At 38.0% G+C, this 15,196-nt stretch overlaps 1 protein-coding gene across 1 annotated transcript in view; it reads right to left on the bottom strand.

Moving 5' to 3' along the window:
- LOC126268959 (carnitine O-palmitoyltransferase 1, liver isoform-like) overlaps positions 1-15,196 on the bottom strand; it is a 180,382-nt gene that overhangs the window by 43,439 nt on the left and 121,747 nt on the right. The window contains exons 8-10 of the mRNA XM_049973958.1: positions 10,561-10,760; positions 2,229-2,433; positions 306-413 (exon numbers count right to left, since the gene is read on the bottom strand). Of these exons, the coding sequence (XP_049829915.1) occupies positions 306-413; positions 2,229-2,433; positions 10,561-10,760 (513 nt within the window). The remainder of the gene's footprint in view (positions 1-305; positions 414-2,228; positions 2,434-10,560; positions 10,761-15,196) is intronic.

Here is a 15,196-nt window from a genome sequence, read left to right as displayed (position 1 = left end):
ACCCGCTCAATGGGTTGTGCACCTGACACGTTTCACTTATTCACACACATACAGCACCATCTATTGTTAATATTTTTTTTTCCTTCTTCCATACATTTTCCCCCATCTCCAATAATATTCCAATTCAATTTGACATGATTCTGACTGGTGGTGTTATCTCTACAGTGTTTTGAAACTTTAACTTCAATTATAAAAACCCTGTTTTACAATCAGATTCACATCAGTTTTATCTATCATGATGTTTAAGTACAGGACACTTTAATGTATAAAATTAAGTTTGAGAAAGTATGAATCTGACTACTTACATGTCCGTTACTCCCAACACAAAGAGTAATTGATTTGTCAAACCAACGGTCATAGCCTTTGCCATGAAGTAAACTGCAAGCAAACTTGTCAAGTTTGCTGGGATCTTCCTGAAGTGTAATGAAAATTTGTAACATTAAAATCACAGCACATCATTTCAGAGTACACACACACACGCACACACACACTCACAGAGGGAAAGAAAGAAAAGGGGGGAGGGGGAGAGGGAAAGAGAGAGAGAGAGAGAGAGAGAGAGAGAGAGAGAGAGAGAGAGAGAGCTGCAATCCAAATGACATGGAAAGTGAAAAAGGAAGAATGTTGGAGGCAGGAAAATGGCAAGAGGTCAAAGCTGTGAATGAAAGTGAAAGATGGAGGTTCATGCCAGAGGGATTACAAGACTGCAAGATATATCAAAAATATTTTTACATAAAGCTCTCTACTTTGGGTTACATACTTGCTATGAACTCTCTAAAGCTTGAAATTATGGTTCCACGTAATGGCTTCTTGGAATTACTTGAAAATAGGCCCATAATCAAGATGCAACTATAAATTTCTTGTTTTTGACATAAGCATAGAGGTGTGATTGAATTATGATTTCTAACCATTAAAAAAATTCACAAATTTCAAGGAGCAGATTCCTCACATAAAAACAAGGAAAAAGTCCATATAAACATAATAAACACAAATATTCTTTGTTTTGGAATTATTAATTAAAGTTTATTTTCAATGTGTTTTCGGGTAAGTTAGACTTTATTCAGCATTCCATATTCCACATGCTAGTGTCCTCATAAATATTCCATTTAACCATAGCAGCATATTCAATTCATGGACACACAAAAAATTATACTTCTGTAGAGCAATTAAATGGGAATGACTGTGAACAGGACTGCTGTAGAAAGAATGAGTTTCCAGACCATTGTCCAATTATTAAGACAGAATCCATAATATCAAAAAGTATGGATGGAGGTAGACCCAGATTCACTCATATGCATCAGTAGAAAAATCCAGTTATCAACACACACATTAGAATATCATGTGTTCCATTTAATAATATGGAAAGTATTTCATAGGCAGTTATTGTACATGTAACATATCCAGTATTTACAACATCTGTTTCTTGCTGACCACCAACCACAGCATAACTTTTGACAATGGTTTGTTATACAAATCTCTGACCAGTTGTTTACATGTTCAGTCTTTTTGCAGATGGGGCAAAATTTGGAGGAGACAGAACAACCAACATTTATGAGCAGTTAAAAATCCTCATTGTAATTTTCAAGCCAGACACCAATAGCAGCTTAAGATTAATCCATGGAACGCTATTGTATGTGAGTGTCTGATAAGTCCACAGGTTCTTCCAGCACATCTTATTGCTGCAGTCTACAAGATCTTTATTCACAACAAACTTCAGGACTATCTACTGGATGTGGCATTACAAATACAATAGCACATGTCATTTTTGCCTGATGGGCCTTCCGTATATATCCATCACACTGTTCAAGATGCACTGGGTGATATATTTCAGACACTGTTTATACATTATTTTTTGGTTTTGTATTAGAAACTTGTAAAAGTATTTCTGAGGTACCCTGTATAACATGCTACATGACAATCCTCAGCTACACAATTCTAGGAATCTGGTCATGAAAGCACAAGTCATGTCGCATGAGTTGTAACATGGTTGTTTACATGGACTGTGGATTAAAAGTAAACTACAATGAAGATTACCCAGTTTTAGCATTATCAATAATATGGTAGTCCTTAACTCCACTTGTGGGTCTGTCATCTGATTTGTGACTCATTTCAATATTTTTGCACCTATATAAACCCATGTTCTGTACTTTTTTGTACCTTAATGTTAGAGAGTAGCTAACAGAATACACAGGAGCATCACTTACAACATAAACTTGTAATGGTCAGTTTACCTTATCATATTCAAGAGGCTCTTCATCTAGGGAGACAAAAAATGCTGCTTTTTCTATTGTATCTAAGGAGCATTTGTTCACACCATCAGAAAAATATCTCTTCCTGGTTTTTGACCAATGAGTGCGGTCTCCTGCAGTCAATGCTGCAAGTTTCTCTTCACCAGCAGAAGGTGATGATTGGTCATTCAGTATCTGCATTAGCTGCCTAGATAAACAATATGGAGTTAAAATTGCTTTTAGATGAGGTAAGCAACCTCAGTATTTAAAGAAACTTAAACTTCACTTTGTTATCTATTAAACAGTATTTTAAAAACAAACACAAATTACCTATTAGATCTTATGTCTAACAAAATAACTGCAAAATGAAATAAGAAAAACATAGCCATAACTCTGCAATATTGATCTACCTTTATTATTCTTATTTAGAGGAACAAAGAGAACAGCCAGAGTATCTAAATAAGTAGGCAAGAATCTTACTTCATGAGGAAAATAATCTGTTAACAATGATCACACAATGCTTTGTGATGCTCTATAAAGTGTCCACATTTGCAGACAGATAATAGGATTTAGTTCCATCTGTTTTTGCAGAACACAGGTTCTTCACAACTTGTTGCAGTTAAGATAATAATATTAAAAATAATTGCACTTGCACTGAAAAAGCAGGTGGAACCCAGTCTCATACAGCAAAAGAGCACTAGTTGGTATTTTCTGTGACATATTGAATGCATTTGACTGTGTGAATCACAACATTATCCTAGCTACACTGAGATATTGTTATATTGATGGTACAGCCACCCAATGGATAGAGTCATATTTACCAAAAAGAATGAAGGAAGTTAGTTAGTAATTGAACCAGTGTAATCATGGGAGATTCCTCTGTGGCGAGAATTCACATTTGGCGTTAGGCTCAATCTTAGGTCTGCTGTTGTTCCTCATATACATAAATTAGCTTCCTTGTAATGGGCAATAAGCAGGGTTAATTTATTTTGCAGATGACATTAGTGTGGAGACATCCACTACAACATCCATTGCTTATATGATGGGAATAGAATACCTGTGACTTGACCAGAGGCTTCATTTCATTCTTGACATCCATGGTGAACAGTTGTGTGTCTTTTAGCTGTTTATATATTTGTCCAACAAAGTGCAAGTCTACTGTACCATGTCATACCTCATTTATATCCTATTCCACACTGGTGATCTTGACAATTTGCAACAACCACATATGATGTAATTTTCATGCTGATATAGTTTCTACACTATGACAATGTGATCTGCAAGTAATCTCCATGTGCCAAAATTCACATGCCATGTCAACAGTTCCTGTTGTGAACAGTGCAGTGTTTCTAAACCAACGCTTCAATCACCTACAGTGAACAATTGTACAAGTGGTATACTCCAGTACAATGCTTCAACTTATGACTGTGGAGCCAAACAATCGAGAGCAACAAACAATTTGCTGTGGCATCTCATCACTGTTCTCATCTAGCAAAAACACCATCAAACTGCAGAACTGCAACATTCAGCCTACTCAGAGTCATGTTAATTTGCCACAGTGTCTTTCACACCACATGTGAATTTATTTGACCTGCCTTTGATACTGCCAGGTGCCTGGATTCTGAACATTCTCATTATGCCATGGAAAAATCTGAAACGTTCTCACTTTTACCTGGAATGACTTCAAGCTTGATCTGCAATTGTCAACAACTAAATTGTGATGATTTGCATTACAAATGAACAATTACATCAAGAACATTCAATCAAATACTGACAATGTATTTATATTGTTGACAACAATGTTGACACTCTTATGCTGCAGCATCAATGTGTTTACTTCCAAGCAGTGGCCAAGCCTGACCAACTTTGCCTCACTGCTATCAACTCTGACATCACTGCATCCTGTTGGTGCAACATCAACAAACTGCCATCTCCTTGCCACCCATGCTGTACTCACTTGTACCTGTGCAGAAAATCATCACCTGAGTCACCACCAAGTCTGCACAGAACACCATAAGGCACACTGAGATTGAGTAGGCGCAGAATGCCGATGACCACACCACACCTAGGCAGAACCGCTTCTACCACCACCAGGCAACATGTGTCATCACCACCACCTGGCACAGTAAGCTCCAGCCACAATGACAAATGCCTCATGCACTATAAGGTCCATGTTGAAGTAGCTGACTTCTCAACAGTGCCCACAACAGGTTCATCTACCCAAGAAGACTATTCTAGTCACCAAAATGCTCTAAAAAGCAGCAAATATTCTCTTAGTCAATGGAAATTGACTGCTACCAGTCTTCACAGCTCTGACTGCACACATGAATGCAATGTTCTCATCGACTTTGACTCCAATGAGTATACTGTGGGATTTCCATCTCCACTCATCCCACTTCCAAGCACTGCTTTATCAATCACACAACCTACCTCATCACCTCCAACAAACCACATTTTGACCTAACTCACTACCACTTGACAGCCCACTGATAATGGATGAACCTATGGCACTTCAATTGCACAAACCTTCCAGCTCGCTGATCTCAGTGCACTGATCCATGATCTGCACCCTACAACTATTATCATCCCGACACCTCTTATGGATATTCTCTGTTAAGCACATTATACAACCGGGCCTATGGATGGAATTCATAACCACTTCAATGACATGCTGGCTGTACAACATGCTGCACTCCTGTACTTTGACACGGATTGCCGCATCAGGCATGACGCCAGTCCCACCGACCAATCATGCACACCCAATGTCCAATCATTCCCACTCCCTGCTCCAACCAGCATCTGCATTGTCAACAATCCTGGACACACAATAAAACACACACATTGGTACAAAGCATTTTACCTCACCACCAGGCTGCCCCACCCCTGGCATCACCAGGAACTGCCCTCAAGCTGTACAGCACATAGTCACTACATCTCTCGCATACCACATCTCTTGCATACAACTCACTGCCACTCAGCCCAAACATTGACCGCTGCTGATCCTCACATGACAATACCACACCCACTGGTTACATCCACCTTGTTTCACAATCAACTTCAACACATCTACACATACTGACAGTGCTCTACAATGCCACACCAAGAATTTGCCACTTTCAACTGCATAGTTCACCCTCAACTGCCACAGACAACTTCAGCACCTCTTCCCAACAAGAGATCACCATAGCAATGCCAGACTCTGTGATGACATCTCTGTGTAAACCAATGTCAACCATAGCCTAAAACGGATCAGTAATTATCCTTTCTGCCTCCGCACAGGTCCCAATCCACCACCGATGTCCACCGCGCTGCCCACATTCTTCGAAGTTCACCCCAGCTAATAAATTAGCGACTCACATCACTCACACTGCACTCTACATATGCCATCACTTTCATCAGATCAAAGTCTCCCTGGCATGCCAACATTTGCCACCAACAGCCATCCCTTATCTCTTCAATCCTACCACTGACATCCTTTGTTGATGCACCAGACACTTGCCATGTCAACTATCATGACACCACATACTCAGCGCTCATTCCACATCCACTGTGACTTCCAGAAATGGTCCAGTCATGTCTTGCAAAAGTTCCAACTATGGCACGACCAGTCATGCTCATCTGCACATCATCACATTGAGAGATGGTACTGCACATTGAGAGATGATACTGTCATGTCATGCAGAGGTGTGAACCATGGCATGACTGTACATGTGCATCTATGCAACATCTCTTCTATAAATGGCTTACTTGTGTCTCATGAACGTACCAGCCCTGGTGCAACCAATCATGTGCCTACTACACACACAAATGTGAGTTTCATGGAGGTCCTGCAGTGCCGTGACCAGCCATGAGTTAATACTGCTGTAAGTCATGTTAACTCTGAGTTGAGCAGGTTACTGGTGACTGAAATGAATTCTCATATGAGTGCAGTGCCCGTTGCTACAATTGGGAGATGGGGTTATACTAGACAGGGTCTGTATCCGAATAGGAGAGGGAAAGATAGGTTGGCTGAACTTCTTGGAGTAAATGTACAGGAAAGGGGGGGGGGGGGGGAGACCATCACACAATGCAAGATCCCTGTGGTTACTGATGTCAGTGGGGCACCTTTTTTAGGTTAGAATCAAGTTTTGGGGCATCCTGTTTCAAAAGAAGTCACTATAATGGAAAAGCCCCATAAGAATGCACAGAAAAGTGAGGTTAGCTTATTCCACCAAAATATTAGTGGATTAAGTAATACAGTAGCAGAGCTTCTTGCTTGCTTGCAAAATCTAGAGGGAGACATAAACATCACGTGCCTGTCTGAGCACCAGATAACCACAGGGTGAGATAAGTTATGTATAAAAGATTACAGTCTAGCAACTTACTCATGCAGAACAAATATGGAAAAAGGAGGAGTTGTTGCATATATAAAGACAGAAAACAAGTTCAAAATCACTGACACAAGTAGATTTTGTAGTGATCAGCACACAGAAGTGAGCTCTTGTGAATTAATGCTGAAAAACAGTTCACTTTTAATTGTAACAGTATACTGTGAAATTTTGATTTATTTATGAAGAACCTGGATTTCTTACTGTGCCGCCTGTCAGACATCAGCAAGCAGTTAATAGTCTGTGTTGACTTCAATGTAGATTTTCTACAGGATTCTGTTAGAAAAAATTATCTGGAAATCGTATTTGGGTCCTACAATTTGCTCTCAGTAGTTAACTTTCTAACACAGGTGCAAAAAAGAAAGTAGGTCCCTAACTGATAATGTTTTCTTTGATGAAGCCCAAAGCAAGAAAATAACTGTTCACCCAGTAAGAAATGCTCTCTCTGATCATGATGCACAGTTCATCAGTATGAATGACATAGTGCCTAACTGTGTGGCTACACCTCAGTGGAAGTCAGTTAGAATCATTAATGACAACTGGGCAAATTTTTTAAGATTAGTTTACAAGAAACAACCTGGGATTAAATTTATAAAGAACCAAGTGCCAATATAAAATTTAATCTATTTCATGATAAATTCATATCATATTTGAAAACAGATTTCCACATAGGCTAATCAGAAAGAACATTAAACAGCTGTATAAAAAACCACGCATTACTAAGGGGGTTAAAGTACCTAGTGAAAGAAGAGGGAAATGTATCTTTTGGCAAGAACAAGTAGAGACCCTGCAGTAGTTGCACATTACAAAAGCTACTCAAAATTACTAAGAAAGGTTATTAAAAAATCAAGAAACATGCACATAACGTCAGAAATCAGTACATCAGACAACAGAGTTTATGCAATATGTTATATAATGAAGCAAGAGACAGGACACCCAATCATAGAAGATTTGTTCACATATAATAAGTCTGGTATTATCCAAAATATGTAATGCATTACTAACTCAAGGCATTTTTCCAGAGAGACTAAAATATGCTGTTGTTAAACCCCTCTGAAACAAAAGGGTGATAAGAGAGAGGTCAGTAACTATCAATCTACTTCACAACTGACATCATTTTTCAAACTTTTTGAGAAGGTGATGTATTCTAGAATAGTATCTTACTTTGACAACAATAATACCCTCAGCAAATCACAGTATGGATTTCAGAAGTGTTGCTCTACTAAGAATGCCATTACACGGCCACACACCAGATATTACAAGCATTAAATAACAAAAGAGCACCAGTAGGTATTTTCTGTGACCTATTCAAGGCATTTGATTGTGTGAATCATAGTATATTCCTAGATAAATTGAAGTATTATGGGACTGATGGTATAGCCAACCAATGGACCATGTCATATCTAACCAAAAGAAGGCAGAAAGTTGTACTTAGTAGTAACTCAACCAACAGTATCCAGAAACATAATTCTGACTGGGGAGAAATCATGTATGAGATTCCACGAGGCTCAATCTTAGGTGTATTACTGTTTCCCATATAGGTAAATGATCTACCATCTAATGTGCAACAAGCAGAATTAGTTCTTTTTGCAGATGATACCAGTATTGTAATCATTCCCAGTATACACACAAAAATTGAAGAAATGGTGAACAATGTTCTTAAAAGTATCATTGACTGGTTTTCTGTGAATGGTCTCACCCTGAATTTGACAAAGACATGTCATATTCAGTTCTGCACCTCTAGGGGTACAGAACCAGTGATAAGTGTAACACATGGTGATGAAATAATGCATAGGGACATTTTTGAACTCCTAAAACAATTTAGTTCAGCCACATTTGCACTTCGAATCATAGCAAATTCCCTCATGAAGTTTGTTGTAAATAATCCACTACAGTTCAAAAGGAATGATGAGGTGCATAATTACAATAATAGAAGAAAAAATGACATTCATAACTTAACATTAAGGTTGTCTTCAGCACAGAAAGGGGTGCACAAAGCTGCAACAAAAAATTATGACCACTTACACAGTGGCACAAAATGTCTAACAGACAGCAAGGTAAAATTTGAAAATAAATTGAAAAAGTTTCTCCTTGACAACTCCTTCAATTCTGTAGAAGAATTTCTATGTTTGTAGTATGTAAAAGATGATGGGTAGGAATTGCTAACTCAGTGTGTATATCTTGTTTTCATTACAGGGGCAGGGGTATGTAGTTATACGGTGATGTGTAGAGTACTAATAGAAGTATGAATTAATTTACAGTATGAATGTCAAATGACTCATTCCACATCATGGCAATTTATTGTGCAAAATGAAACACAGAGCATGAAAGTAACTAACTAACTGCTTCCACAGTCACCGACGCCACTCTCATCTTCCCTTCAGTATTTCACACTAAGTCTTCCATACAATGTTGTACCTCATTTATGTTGTATCCACATGTACTCAACTGCCACACTAGTATCGTAATCAACCCAAACAAACATACAATCAGCAACAAAAGAACTGATAAACAATCTTCTTAAAGATATCGTTGACTGGTCTTCTGCAAATGGTATCCCTCTCAGTTTCAGTTCTGCCCATCTAGAGGTACTACACCAATGGAAAATGTAACACATGGCAAGGAAATAATGAGGAGGGTGGAAACTTCAAAAATTTTAGGCATCTATACTAATTAGAATTTAGACTGGAAAAGGCACATTTTGGAACTCTTAAAAAAACTTATTTTAGTTTCATTTGTACACAGGATCTTTGCAAATTTTGTGGAGAGATAAATGAGTAAGTTGACATATTTTGCATATTCAATAAAGTCTCATACAATAATGTTCTGGGCTAACTCATCTTTAGCAAAATAATGTTTCCAGAATGAGATTTATCACTCTGCAGTGGAGTGTGTGCTGATATAAAACTTCCTGGCAGATTAAAACTTCTGTAAAGTTTGGATGGTAGGAGACAAGATACTGGCAGAAGTAAAGCTGTGAGTACCAGGCATGAGTTGTGCTTTGGTAGATCAGTTGGTAGAGCACTTGCCCGCGAAAGGCAAAGGTCCCGAGCTCGAGTCTCAGTCGGGCACACAGTTTTAATCTGCCAGGAAGTTTCAAAAAAATGTTTGTTGCTCAAAAACATGCTCACCCACCATCATCTTGTAGACACCTGCTTAAGGTGTTAGGCACGCTGACTATTCCTTTACAGTATATATTGTGAAGTTTGTTGCATATAATTCACTGAGTTTAAAAGAAACAATGATGTACTTAAGTTACAAAAATCAGAAGAAAAAAAAAAGACATTCATTAACCCACATTCTGGGTGTATTTAGCGCAAAAAGGGGTGCACGATGCAGCAAACAAATTTTGATCACTTTCTCAATGATATAACCTCTCTGATAGATGACAAACTAAAATTTGTCAACTGAAAAAGTTTCTCTTGACAACTACTATTCCAATGAAGAATTTCTATTATTGTATTTTACAAAAGCTGATGGGTAGTAATTACTAACTCACATCTGTACATTCTGTAAAAAAGGACAAGTATGTAACCATATTCACAAATAAACTTGTTATTCTATTACAAAATGACTCGTTCCATATCATTATGATTTACCTTGCAAATGATCCCTGGAACATGAAACTAGCTAACTGACCTGTTATCTATTTAGTTCACTTTCCAGAAATGCTTGCAAATGCAACTGACAGAATTTACACCCTTCCTTGAGACTATACTTTGCTTAAAGCTTTAAGCTTAACTACTGTACTGCTCCCCTCACAAATGCAGAGGTGAATCATTTACATTGGTAAAGAAAGTTATAATAGCTTCTCTTCCATCTTACTTAGTAACTGCCATGATTTTTCTCTAACAGTTTCACAAGAGGTTATAGAAGTCGTTTAAAAGAATTTATTTACTGAAACACATTAGATTGAAAACTAATACATGAAAAAGCATGAGGAAAATAATAAGATACATGATACTTACTGTTCTATTTCACATGATTTTAAAATTCTTCCATGATAACAAACAATAACTTTGAAGTAACGTCCCTTGTGATAAACTGCAATATGATCTGAGTCTTTGTAATGCATAGTTACATCAGCTTCATCACCAGGAATCCTAGTTGTATTGAAAATTCTACTGTACTGCCATGAACAGAGAGGAATTAGGCCTTGTATAATTATCTGTAAAATTTAAAATATATACACTAAAATAACCAATATGGACTGAGATATAAGAATCATTATCAGTGCATTTACATATTTACTCAAAACAACCACTTTAGATGGTGTATAATCATCAATAACAAATTATTATAAAATATTCCAAAGAACACGTTGCATTTAAGGCAAGAATTCTCTAAATGAAAGATAATTTCATACAGCAAATATCTGACATATTTATAATACTTATTATTTATCATATGGCACACATATCACTAAAATACTATAAGTCAACATTTAAATGCAAGTAACCATCATAAAATAATGGAAATGACAACAGTTATGGGTCGAATACCAAGGTCTTTTATGCATTTTATTCCACTGGATCCTGTAAGATGGATCCCAGCAAAAATTACAACAGATTTGTAGGTGCAGTGATTGCAACAGCAAAAAAGTGTATGCCACATGGGTACCGCAAGGAATACATTCCGGGCTGGAACAAAGATTGTGAGAAACTTTTTGAAATATACATAAAACATGGTGATACAAAAGTAGCAAATGAACTGCTACAGACACTGGATGAGGGTCAAAGAAATAGATGGATTAAGACAACTGCTGAAATGGATTTTAAGAAGTCAAGCAGAAAAGCTTGGAGATTACTAAAGAAGCTGGGGAGAAGTAAAGCACCAATCAAAGTAGCTCATACAGTTCTGCCAGACCAGATAGAAAGTCGAATTGTATCTCTATCTAGAGCACCACTAGACAAACACCACACACAAAAAGTAAAAAGGGGATACAGAAACATACAGTGAACAACTCCTCAAGAAACTGAGTACTCTCGGAGCTTCACAACTGAAGAACTAGAAGATGGGTAAGGCACTTAGTTATGATGGAATGCACCCTGAATTCCTGACTCGATGTGGGAAGGAAATGAAGAAATGGCTGACCAAGTTTTACTCATGCATACTAACATCGGGCTGTCTGCCAAAAGCTTTTAAAATTACTAAAGTAATTGCTGTGCTGAAACTAAACAAACCATCAGATAAAGCCGAAAGTTACTGCCCTATCGCTCTTCTCAGCTGCTGCTACAAACTTCTGGAACTGTTACTCCTCAACAGGCTGGGCCCACGAATCTTAGAAGTCATCCCACTAGAGCAGGCAGGTTTCAGACCCAATAGGAGCTGCACAGACCAGGTTCTAAGCCTAACGACATATATTGAAGCAGGTTTTCAAAACCAAATAAAGACTTTGGTAGCTTTCATAGACCTAACAGCTGCCTATGACACTGAAAGGAAGGAAGGACTTCTACACAAACTGATAAAAGTAATCACCTGCCCTATGACACTGAAACTTAACAACATGCTTTCAGATAGATACTTCCAGGTGATGCAGGGTAATGACATAAGCAAACAGAGGAAACTGAATAATAGACTGCCTCAAGGATTAGTTTTAGCACCAACGCTCTTTAATCTTTACATCTCTGACCTGCCTGAAACCACCTCAAGGAAGTTCAGCTATGCTGATGATATGGCCCTAGCTATCCAAAGCAAGCAGTTTGAAGACAATGAAAACATCCTCACAACTGGCCTAAACAAAATGCATGAGTATTTCACCAAATTGAGGCTAATACCAAATCCCACCAAGACTGAAGTCAGCTGTTTTCATTTGAACAACAGAATGGCGGGATATGAGCTGAAGGTTCATATGAATAACAGTCAACTGCAATATCAGCCATATCCAAAGTATATGGGGGTCACTTTAGTTAGGATATTATCCTTCAAAAGGCACCTGGAGAAATGTATCCAATAAAATAAGCTCACAGAACAACCTCATTCAGAGGCTCTGCAGCATTAACTGGGGAGCACCAGCAGACACACTACGAACCTCTGCACTCGCCTTAGTGTACTCTGCAGTCAAGTACTGTGCACCAGCATTGGTTAACCTGCAAGCATACAAATAATGTGGATACCCAGCTCAACACTGCTATGAGAACCATAATTGGATGCATAAAGACTACCCCACTATTTTGGCTTCCAACACTTAGTCATATAGCTCCACCCCCCTTACAAAGACAGGAAGCTCTGATGAAGGAATACACAAAAATAATGAATAACCCCCTACTTTCTATCCATGAAGATGTCCCAACTTTGGAAAGAACACGACCCCACTCCAGAAATCCCCCTTTAAGACTGACCAAACAACTGTCAGCTGACAACTTCAGCATGGATACTAAATGGCACGAGAGCTGGAGTGATAATGCCTCCCATGCCAACCACGAACTAATCGGTTCATCACAGAAACCTAAGGGCTTCGAACTTCCACAACAGCTACGGAAAAGCCTTAACAGAATCCAAACAGGACATGGACTATGTGCACACAATCTACACAAGTGGGGAAAGCTTCCCAGCCCTAGCTGTGACTGTGGGGCACCTAATCAAACAATAAAGCACATTGCCCATGACTGTGAATTAAGAGCCTACCAGGGTAGTCGGGCTGACTTCTTCAATGCCACACCGCCCTGCCTCGAATGGATTGCCAATTTGGACGTCAGAATTTGAAGACTTGTGTAGCGCAAAATATTTGCTGTGATGTTAATGTTTATTGTGTTTATGTATTACATTTTATCTGATTATGTATCCTTCACTTACGTATTCTATAGTGTATTTTATGATATAATTTCATAATGTAATAAGTGTAAACCATGTGTGTAGCAACATACGCTAAATAAAATAAATAAATATTCCACTACTCATTACTGTCATGAAATCAAAAAGATCCTTGTAGGCATGTGCAGAAATGTTGATACAACATGAGCAACTATTTATTGTTCCATGCCACAGTCACAAAATGGTGATAAAGATTTCCCCACTTGTGAAGAATGTCTACACATCTTCCATGGCCCTTTCCAATATGGTTTAGTGCAGTTCAAATTGCCTGAGGCTGGTCAAATCTAGGGGGTTTCTTCTGGATACAGGGCAGTTTTATACATTGTGGAGAACAGTTTTGTTGCCAACCTTGTTTCCATTCACTGATGGCACTGAATTCAGTTTCTGTTAAGATCCCTGACTTTGATAAGAGTAGGATGTCTTGGCCTTATTCTTTTTCACTCTGCAGGGAATACATCATTGGATATTGTAAGGTCAGAGTTACCAGCAGTCTTCCTGTATTCACATTTCAATGTGCTCTTCCATTTGATATCAGGAGATTGAATGTGGCTCAAGACAGGCAACCAGTACATGGGAATAGATCATATTGACCCATTGGCTTTATTAAGTTGTACATATATATATTTTATATATGGACTATTTAGCTGGGGAGGTACACATATGTCTGCTGTTGAGTATACTAATCAGTGTTGATACTCAATGAGTGTCTGCTGATGATCCCCAACTACTACCATAGAGTTTATGGAATGCTGTTTCTGCTTTTGAGCTTAACGGATGTTCATGTCAGGTGCTCCTTACAGAAGGTGTCCCATCTAATGTGACCCCCAAGATATTTTGGATGTATGTTATGATGAATTTCTGTCTCTATCAAAACAGACCAAGAGCTCTGCATGCCAATCTGCTGGATATATGAGAACATGAAACTTCTGTTTATTTTAATTTGCTTCTAACCTGCATTTATTAAAATACTGACATAAGATGTCTAGATCAGAATTTAGGATTTCTTCAGATGTTTTGGAGGTTTTGTGTTGGGTAGATGGGTAACTATCACACAGTTGTCTACATAGCCAAACTTTTTGAACTGTGTTGGAGAAGTATAAGATATATCTAAATTCAAGAAGAGAAGAGCAAGGATGGATCCCTGTAGAAAGCTATTATTCAATACTTTTGGACAGCTAGTGTATTTTTCTGTAGTTACAGGAAATATCCATCCAGTTAAAATGTTGTAAATTTGAATTTTTGTCCATCTGCATGGAACAATTTGAAATAAATATAAAGCAGTCCATGACTCCAAACCATGACATATGCTGCACTTAGGTCAATGAAAGCAACTGATGTTTTCTGCTTCAATGCTATTCTGCTTCAACAATTTTTTTTTTTCATTAAGACTAGATCAGCACAGTTCTATCCTTGTCAGCATCCAGATTGCTCAACAGGAAGTTTCTGAATGATCCACAAACTAATCCAACTGTATAGAATTATTTCAAGGAACTTATAAATAGTGCTCAGTAGTGTAACTACTAGTCATTCTCTGGCAGGTCTGAAGCCTTACCAGGCGTGGGTATTGCCATTTTTGCATAGTTCTGACTACACATAATATTTGCTCTGTATAGGGATGCCACAATATTATATCGAAATATAATATCCAGTTTATATCATGGGGACTGTGTTGTGCTAAACAGTCTTCCAATAAATCCAAAATAAATTCTTGCTGTGGAATTTTGGATTGTAGAGAAATTCCAGTTTCAGAAATGCATGGCATTTATCATGCTAAAATTTTACAAGATTTGT

Source organism: Schistocerca gregaria, chromosome 1 (genome assembly GCF_023897955.1).
Source record: "Schistocerca gregaria isolate iqSchGreg1 chromosome 1, iqSchGreg1.2, whole genome shotgun sequence".
In the NCBI taxonomy this organism is placed as follows: domain Eukaryota; kingdom Metazoa; phylum Arthropoda; class Insecta; order Orthoptera; family Acrididae; genus Schistocerca; species Schistocerca gregaria.
The sequence above is the reverse complement of the archived record's forward strand: the minus strand, read 5'-3'. Positions and strand labels throughout refer to the sequence as shown.